Raw genomic sequence first — 9,751 nt, forward strand, 5'->3', positions numbered from 1 at the left:
CCCTCTCTCTTCTCATTGTTGGAGGGACTTTTTTTGCTATGTCTCAAAAGGTCCGTGTAAAATATATGTCTCTGTGTGGACATTAGAGGTCATCACAACACAAATGTGGACATTAGAACAGATTGGAATACAACCTGTTTATCCTGCTAGAATGAGACTGAAAAAAGTCCCTTAATTCCCGCAGACTAAACAAGGTCTTATGTATTTGATACAGAATAATTTTGCAATTTATAAATAAAGTATCTGCAATGTCCGACATTAATACAACAGCACACAACAGAAAACAAAAGTTTGATAGAGGGGACTGTACTGGAGGTCTTATCGTTCTGAAATCTAAGAGAGAAGGACAGTTTTTACATAGATAGTTTTGCCAATACAGGATGGGAGAAAGTCAGTCGTTCCGAGAACAAACCTTATCTGTTTAGGATAAACTCTGGCCCGGGCAGGAGTTGAACCCGCAATCATTTCTCACCTCATCGCACTTTCCAATTGATACTTCCCTCAATCAAATTCCCACCGAACTCAAACAATTAATTCCTCTGGCCCGGGCAGGAATTGAACCCGCAATCATTTCTCACCTCATCGCACTTTCCAATTGATACTTCCCTCAATCAAATTCCCACCGAACTCAAACAATTAATTCAAACCACTTCAAACAAGAAGGTCTACAGAGGTCTACAAAGTTCTACAAACTTCATCCGTATTGTCGCCTATCAAACTTGTCAAACTCAACTTAACGGTAACCCAAACAAAACTTGGAAAAGGACAGAATGACGAGCAAGTTTCCCCTCTCTCTCCCTCTCCCCCCCCTCCTCCTCCAAGTCAAGTACATAGATAGTTTTGCCAAACTTTTGGGGTGTGAGGGCAAAATAGGGCAGTCGATCACGGGTTGTAAGGCCAGCCATTCACTATCAGGTATCTTTTTAGTGGTACCTGTCAGGTCTACCTGATAGTGTGTGTGCTCATCAGGTAGACCTGACAGGTGGAGCAGATTAGGTGTACCTGTCAGGTCTACCTAATAGTGTGGTACTTGTCAGGTCTACCTGATAGTGAGTGGCTGGCCTAATAGTTTCAAGTTTTCCTCTTTTTGGTCCGAATAAACTGGATTTCAGACAGCGGAGACAGCACACTGAATGCACCAGTTTCCGATGGATCACTGAAGTTATTAAGGCCAGCCATTCAAGTGGTACTTGTCAGGTCTACCTGATAGTGTGTGTGCTCATCAGGTAGACCTGACAGGTGGAGCAGATTAGGTGTACCTGTCAGGTCTACCTAATAGTGAGTGGCTGGCCTAATAGTTTCAAGTTTTCCTCTTTTTGGTCAGAATAAACTGGATTTCAGACAGCGGAGACAGCACACTGAATGCACCAGTTTCCGATGGATCACTGAAGTTATTAAGGCCAGCCATTCAGATAGTGAGTGGCTGGCCTAATAGTTTCAAGTTTTCCTCTTTTTGGTCAGAATAAACTGGATTTCAGACAGCGAAGACAGCACACTGAATGCACGAGTTTCCGATGGATCACTGAAGTTATTAAGGCCAGCCATTCACTATCAGGTAGACCTGATAGGTACACCTGATCAGGTCGGCCTGTTATTTCCTTTCTAAACTATGTTTTGATAAATGATGTGTTGGATTGAATACTTCATTCTCTTTCACTCACTCTCTAAGCTCTCTCGTTTCCTTTTCTCTCTCTCTCTATTTCTTTAATTCTCTCACTCTCTCTCTCTCTTCTTTCTATCCGTTCTTTCGCTCACTTTCTTTAACTCTCTCTCTCTCTATTTCTTTTATTCTCTCACTCTCTCTCTCTCTCCTCTTTCTATCCGTTCTTTCGCTCACTTTCTTTAATTCTCTCTAGCTCTCTCTCTTTCTCTCTCTCTCTCTCTCTCTCTTCAACTCTCTCTCTCTCTTTTCTATCAATCTCTCGCTCGCTTTCTTTAAAAATTCTCTCACCATCTCTCTTTCTCTCTAGCTCTCCCTCTCTTCAATTATTTCAGGATTCGGGAGTTCTGGAACATTTAAAGACACAAAGAAGAATCTCGTACAATAAAGAGATATCTGCATAATTTAGGTAGAAAGAGATATCTGCATAATTTAGGTAAAATATATCTCTTACAATACGCGGGTTCGATTCCCGCCCGGGGCAAATTTTATCCTAAACAAATAAGGTTCATTTTTCGAACTGATGACTTTCTTCTATCCTGCCTTTCTTCTCTCTTCGATTTCCGGACGATAAGACCTTAGCAGTTACAGTTCCCTCTGTCAAACCTCATGAAAAAAAGTAGAAAAAAAATCTTACCTCTTGGATGATTCCAAATCAATGAACTGGCCATTTTTCTTCCAGTGTAGCGTGGGTTCAGGTTGGCCCTTGGGCGGGCCACATTCCAGTAGAGCGGTCTCACCCGAAGCCACCCGAGTGTCCTTCGGCTCAGCTCGGAAATCGTCGCGGAGTACTGAAATCAGAAAGAAGAGGAACGTGTTAAAGAATCAGCTTGTTAAAATTTGACGCATTATTTTGGACATAGTAACGGCATGGGTTGAAGATGGTTAATACGTATTGTTATTGGAGTTGATGTATTATGTCCGCCACTCAGGCTCAGACAGTCTGACAGACCTGGGTCTCACAAGCTTTGTTTTCCGCCACACACGTTCAGAGAGTCTGACAAAAAGCGAGGTCTTGATTCATGGTTTAACTGTAGACCCCAACCTAACACGAGATTTCAGACCTTGAACTTCGTATTGGAAATTCCCAATCTAGCAGGAACCGGGAACCCTGGATTTCCCGGGAATTTCACATCACATTAAGAGAAGAAGGAGGAGAAGAAGAAGGAAGAGGAGGAGAAGAAGAAGGAGGAGGAAGAGGAGTACTGGAGGAGAAGAAGGAGGAGAAAGAGGAGGAGAAGAAGGAGGAGGAGGAAAAGGAGAAAGAGGAAGAGAAGGAGGAGGAGGAGAGGAGGGGAGCGAATAAGAGGGGAAGGAACTTTTTTCATGTTATAAGTTACAATGAAATCATATCATAAAATATCTCCCCTACAACGCGGAGGAGAACAAAGTTTAGAAAACGCGAACTTTGAAAACTAAGTAGAAGTTTTTAGGGAAGTAGAGAAAGAGGAGGAGGGAGGAAGAGAGATAAGAGGAACGTGTTAAAGAATCAGCTTGTTAAAATTTGACGCATTATTTTGGACATAGTAACGGCATGGGTTGAAGATGGTTAATACGTATTGTTATTGGAGTTGATGTATTATGTCCGCCACTCAGGCTCAGACAGTCTGACAGACCTGGGTCTCACAAGCTTTGTTTTCCGCCACACACGTTCAGAGAGTCTGACAAAAAGCGAGGTCTTGATTCATGGTTTAACTGTAGACCCCAACCTAACACGAGATTTCAGACCTTGAACTTCGTATTGGAAATTCCCAATCTAGCAGGAACCGGGAACCCTGGATTTCCCGGGAATTTCACATCACATTAAGAGAAGAAGGAGGAGAAGAAGAAGGAAGAGGAGGAGAAGAAGAAGGAGGAGGAAGAGGAGTACTGGAGGAGAAGAAGGAGGAGAAAGAGGAGGAGAAGAAGGAGGAGGAGGAAAAGGAGAAAGAGGAAGAGAAGGAGGAGGAGGAAAAGGAGAAAGAGGAAGAGAAGGAGGAGGAGGAAAAGGAGAAAGAGGAAGAGAAGAAGGAAGAGAAGGAGGAGGAGGAAAAGGAAGAGGAGAAGGAGAAGGAGGAGAGGAGGGGAGCGAATAAGAGGGGAAGGAACTTTTTTCATGTTATAAGTTACAATGAAATCATAATATCATAAAATATCTTCCCTACAACGCGGAAGAGAACAAAGTTTAGAAAACGCGAACTTTGAAAACTAAGTAGAAGTTTTTAGGGAAGTAGAGAAAGAGGAGGAGGGAGGAAGAGAGATCTCCCTCTCTCTCTCTCTCCATCTCTCTCTCTCTCTCCATCTCCCTCCCTCTCTCTCTCTCCATCTCTCTCTCTCTCTCTCTCCATCTCTCTCTCTCTCTCCATCTCCCTCCCTCTCTCTCTCTCTAAAATCCTGGATACCGGCCTGTATGTAGGTAGGGACACTAGAAAATAATAGTGTTATCATACCAACAGTTAACCTCTTCTTGCACGAATTTTTTCTTGATGTACCTACCTATTATACATTTTTTGGAATCAGCTTGACGAGAGCTTTCCAAAATACTTACTTCGACCCCCTCGGATGACATTTTTCTACTGGCATCATATATTATGGCACCGGCGTGCATTATTAATATTAATATAGGTATATTTGTGCTTTATTTTTATTTATTTTTTAAAGGTTTACAATTACATAATAAACAGTATAAATACATAGGTACTTAAAGATAAAACCCTAATATAAATACATTTTTTTTTTTCCATTTGTCTGCACTGAAATGCCACACTAAGAAGTCTGGGGTTTGAACCCGGACTCCTTGATTCGTGGCAAGTGCGTTGTGATTTGTGATTAATTAAGAGCTATGAGCCCATAATAAGGTAGGTAGTTAAAAATAAAATAAAAATTACACTTCATATGAACAGGTATGTAGTGGTGGGTACAAGTAGGTAGTGAGGATAAAATTCCATACCTCGGCTGGGATTGAACCCACGCCCTCCTGTTTACCAGGCGAGCGCCTTGACCAAACCACCGAGGCTTAGTCTGGCTGGGGGAATTTGAACAGAGAGTGTAGACCTGTTTAATCTGGCTAAGGGACTAACAGATAAAATTCCATACCTCGGCTGGGATTGAACCCACGCCCTCCTGTTTACCAGGCGAGCGCCTTGACCACTACACCACCAGGTGAGTAGGAGGCAGCATGTTTATTACTGCTACTGCGGCATGGATACATCTATGCCATTAGGTTAGGACATGGGCACGTATTGTTTTAAATTATTTAAATTTTCTTTACGCATTGGACTCATCGTGTTACGGACTTCTTACTGATTGAGTTTTACAGTTCACTAATAAGGTAAAATCTTCTTAAAGTGGCCAGTTGATTCCTATTCTGCGTATATTCCATTTGATTCAAGGTGGCATTAGGTTCCTGGTCCCCAGTGGCGTAGCGTGGTCTAAAGTCAAGTGTAAGGCGTGTAGGGCACTAATTTCCATCACCATGATAAAATCTTCTTAAAGTGGCCAGTTGATTCCTATTCTGCGTATATTCCATTTGATTTCAGGTGGCATTAGGTTCCTGGTCCCCAGTGGCGTAGCGTGGTCTAAAGTCAAGTGTAAGGCGTGTAGGGCACTAATTTCCATCACCATGCACATTACTACATAAGTCATGCACATGCTTCTTCATAAATATTTAAAGTCAATATTTAAGGGTATTTGAGTAAATTTTGAGTGTATGGCCGCCATACACGCCCTACAGCCTACATTGACGCTACATTGACACTGCTGGTACCATTCTTTCAAGTTCTACATCCAAGATATTCTCTTTCTACCACGTTCTCTTCTTAACTCCAGCTCTCCCTAGAGAATAGTTTCTAGTCTTTTGTATCTATCTGATGAGTGTCTTTTGATATGTGTCCTAGGTATTGTAAGGAATTACTTTGTATATCTCTGAGTGTCTTGATATGTCGTCCTAAGTACTGTTTTTAAGAACTTACCATCAATCTGCAGAGATCCTGAGCTGGACACATTGATTCGGGTGTCTTCGGGCGGCAGACTGTTTCCGTTCTTGTACCACCGGATATGAGGTGGAGGAGAGCCTACTGCTTGACAGGGGAGGAAGGCGACTGAATGAAGGGGCAGGGTTTGGTTGGATGGGCCGACTTGAACGATCGGGGGTGGGGTGTCTTCAACGGAGGTAACCTGAAACGTAAGGGGGTAGGCGGGTTAGCTAGAGTGTAAAAAAAAGACGAAGATACAGAAGACGAGTTGAGACTTCTTCGGTAGGAGCCATTGAGACTATGAACCTGCCTCAGTGGTGTGGTAGTCAAAACGTTGGCCTAGTAATTAAGGGAGCGTGGGTTTCAAGCCCAGTTTTTCAAGGTTTATTCTCAAGCAGAATGAGCACTATTTATCATGAGGGGTTGAAAATATTGTAATACCCAATAAATTTACGACAGGATCTCTAACATGGAAAAATAATAATATGTAAAATAAAAAATAAAAAAAAAATCAAGACAGGGTTAGGTAGCGTACAAAAACTCCCTCACCAACAGAAAGGCACAAAAAAATCAAGACAGGGTTAGGTAGCACACAAAAACTTTCTCACCTGCAAAAACGCGCGGACCGTGGTGGACCCGGCCACGCTGAGGGCGGAACACACGAAGAACCCCGCGTCCTCTTTTTGAACCCCCTGTATGCGTAGCGTTCCCTCTTGCGTTACGTGCAAGTGTCCGTACGCGTTACCCGGGAACATCAGAACTTGGGAGCCTTCCTGTGTCCAAAATACGGACGGGAGAGGGCTGCCCTCGGCAACACATTGGAAGGAGGCGATGCCGTTCAGACCCACCTTCTGGTCCTGAGGACGGACCACGAATGAGGGGGGCGCTGAAAATGGGATGAAAGGGATGATTTAGTTTTACTGTTTTGTAGGGGGAGTTTTTTTTATATTTTAAGAGAAACTATACTGAACGATTGGTATGAAAATGGTGAGCCATCTTCACAAACGCGCCCTATTATGTTGGACTCACTGTTTCCGCTTGCTGAAAGCAAACCGGGCCCTACTCCCTAGCCCTACCAGTGCCTAAGAATGGGAGTATCTATGGGAGTTTAGGAGTACGAAGAGAGATAGCGGAAGAATATGAAGAGTGAGAGAGAAAGGGAGGGAGGGAGAGAGAGTGAGAGAGGGATGGAGGGAGAGAGAAAGAAGGAAGAGACGAGAAAAAGGGAGGGAGGCAAAGGGCGAGAAGGGGGAGGGAGGGGGAGGGAGAGAGAGTGAGAGAGGGATGGAGGGAGAGAGAAAGAAGGAAGAGACGAGAAAAAGGGAGGGAGGCAAAGGGCGAGAAGGGGAGAGGAAGAAAGAATCGGAGAGGGGGAGAGGAGAAAAAAAAGAAGGCAGAGGGAGAAAAGAGAGGGAGAGAGGTAGGAGAAAAAGAGAGTTTACGAGAAAGAAGGGGAAGAAGTGAAGGGAGGGAGAGTTGAAAGAGGAGAAAGGGAGGGAGAAAAAGACAATCAGAGGGAATAAAAAATGGGAGAGGGGGAGGGAGAAAACGAAAATTTAAGAGAAAGAAGGGGAAGAAGAAGAAATAGAGGGAGAGAGTTGAAGGAGGAGAAGGAGCAGTAGGAGGGGAGAGGGAGGGAAAAGAATCAGAGGGAGAGAAAAAGGGAAGAGAGAGAGAGAGAAGGCTCTGTTTTATTTCCACAAATAAATAGGGCATGTAATTCAGTTCTACGTGCAACCCAGAGTTTGCAATATCCAGGGAACAATAAATTAGGGCCCCTATATCCCCCATCCCTAAGCGTTAGGGCCCCTGCCCTATCCCTAAGCAGAAGAAATAAAGCAGAAATAAATACTGTACGAAAAATGCCTTTGAAAAAAAAAAGGGCTTCCTACTAGGTATAATGGAGTTGAGTTTAGCAATCCTAATATGTACTTGTGACTGTTCAATTTCAACTGAACAGATATCGAATGAAATCCTCTCTAGTCCATATCTATTCTAATCCATTGAATTCATCCTAAGATATCAAGAATATCTCAGCAAAAGTGGTAATGAAAAAAAAAAAAAAAAAAAAAAAAAAAAAAAAACACACACACACAGCAAAATAATCAAATTCCGTGATATCCTCACATCCTCTCAACGTATCAGAGAAAAATGGTTTTGATTTTGACCCTTTTCCCATGAAAAATGACCCGCCAAAACGAAAGCTCAATCTAAGAGAAAAAGGAAAAGCTGTTAACAAACACCCCCAAATTTGGATGTCGATAAAAAATGACCTCATAGGATATCCGGAAATCAAAACCCAACAAATCTCATGATAAGTTCTCCAAAACTTCTTACCCTATCAACATCACTTCATTTCAGCATGAAATCCCTGGGTTAAAAAAGTCATCAACCTTTTGGGCCATGAAAAATGACCTATGGAAATAAGTAAATGGAAGCACATTTTCTCTCTCTCTCTCTCTCCCCTCTCCCTCTCCCTCCCTTTCTCTCTCTCTCTCAAATTGTCCCTCGATCTACTCCTGGTGGGCGATTGAAAGGTAGTTGCTGGCTTTCGCATCAATCCATATGCTCAAAAAAAAAAAAAAAAAACTTCTCAGCTAAAAATATCCCTAAACTCAATTCACCAAATCTCTTTTCCAAGATTGGGTTGGACTTCAGACTTCATTTTTCACCTAACTTTATCCAATTTAAGACGGAAATTCAAAGGGCAATAATTTAAACGTCAAATCCCGATATCGAACCAATAAGTACTCTCGAACCTTCTGTCAGCCAAGTGGAAGGGTGTAATGGAAAGTCCAAAAATGTCAACTAGGGGGTCAAACTCCATTTTTCACCTAACTTTATCTTTCTCCCCCCCTTCCTCTCTCCCTCTCTCTCCCTCTATCTCTCCCTCTCTCTCTCTCTCTCTCTCTTTCTCTCTCTCTCCCTCTCTCTTCTCTTTTTTGGGTCTCTCTCTCTCTCTCTCTCTCTCTCTCTCTCTCTCTCTCCCTCTCTCTTCTCATTGTTGGAGGGACTTTTTTTTTGCTATATCTCAAAAGGTCCGTGTAAAATATGTCCTACTATTTCTCTCCCTTCTCTTAAAATGACCTTTTTGCTTCGTATGTTTCAAAGCTCAGTCGTATAAAATATGTCTTTTTTATAGTTTTATTTTGATTATTCTTATGAATTTTTGATGATGAAACTGTTTCAAGTTTGAGTTGGGCTCGAACCACCAATCTCCAAACCACATCTCTTTAACACTGAAGATTACTGAAATTAAAATAATAATAAATTAAATAAAATAAATAAAAAAATACGGATTTAAGAATTTAATTAAGACATTTCGACAGCAAAACATCAACATTAAATGTACGAGTTGGAGCAACATAAATTAATCATTATGTTAGGTTAAGCAACATAAGTAATTTAATGTATGTTTGAAAAACATAAATTAATACACATACATTACGAGAATTTTGTCTAAGAAGTTGTTCCTCATTTTGAAAATGCTGTCAACCAAAAAGGAGAACGTTATCTTGTAAAAAGAAGTCTTAAAACTGCATTAAGTTTGCTTTCAACTCTTCTAAACTTTTGCCTCGAGTAGGAAGAATACAGAAAATAATCAACAACTTAGTACTCTGGAAAATTTCAGAATAGATGGAGGAGGGAGGGATAGATAAAGAGAGAGAGAGAGGTTAGAGGGAGGGAGAGAGAGAGAGGTTAGAGGGAGGGAGAGAGAGAGAGAGAGGTTAGAGGGAGGGAGAGAGAGAGAGGTTAGAGGGAGGGAGAGAGAGAGAGAGGTTAGAGGGAGGGAGAGAGAGAGGTTAGAGGGAGGGAGAGAGGGGGAGAGGTTAGAGGGAGGGAGAGAGAGAGAGGTTAGAGGGAGGGAGAGAGAGAGAGGTTAGAGGGAGGGAGAGAGAGAGAGGTTAGAGGGAGGGAGAGAGAGAGAGGTTAGAGGGAGGGAGAGAGAGAGAGGTTAGAGGGAGGGAGAGAGAGAGAGGTTAGAGGGAGGGAGAGAGAGAGAGAGAGGTTAGAGGGAGGGAGAGAGAGAGAGGTTAGAGGGAGGGAGAGAGAGAGAGAGGTTAGAGGGAGGGAGAGAGAGAGGTTAGAGGGAGGGAGAGAGGGGGGGTTAGAGGGAGAGAGGAAGAGGGTAGAGGGA

The 9,751-nt window shown here is 42.6% G+C and overlaps 1 protein-coding gene across 1 annotated transcript in view; it reads right to left on the reverse strand.

Moving 5' to 3' along the window:
• LOC103513899 (roundabout homolog 2-like) overlaps positions 1-9,751 on the reverse strand; it is a gene marked incomplete at its 5' end in the record, with an annotated part of 39,511 nt that overhangs the window by 26,198 nt on the left and 3,562 nt on the right. Inside the window, 3 exon segments of the mRNA XM_026826986.1 lie at positions 2,298-2,457; positions 5,611-5,815; positions 6,222-6,499. Of these exon segments, the coding sequence (XP_026682787.1) occupies positions 2,298-2,457; positions 5,611-5,815; positions 6,222-6,499 (643 nt within the window).

This window comes from Diaphorina citri, unplaced genomic scaffold, assembly GCF_000475195.1.
Source record: "Diaphorina citri unplaced genomic scaffold, Diaci psyllid genome assembly version 1.1 scaffold1042, whole genome shotgun sequence".
Taxonomy (NCBI): domain Eukaryota; kingdom Metazoa; phylum Arthropoda; class Insecta; order Hemiptera; family Psyllidae; genus Diaphorina; species Diaphorina citri.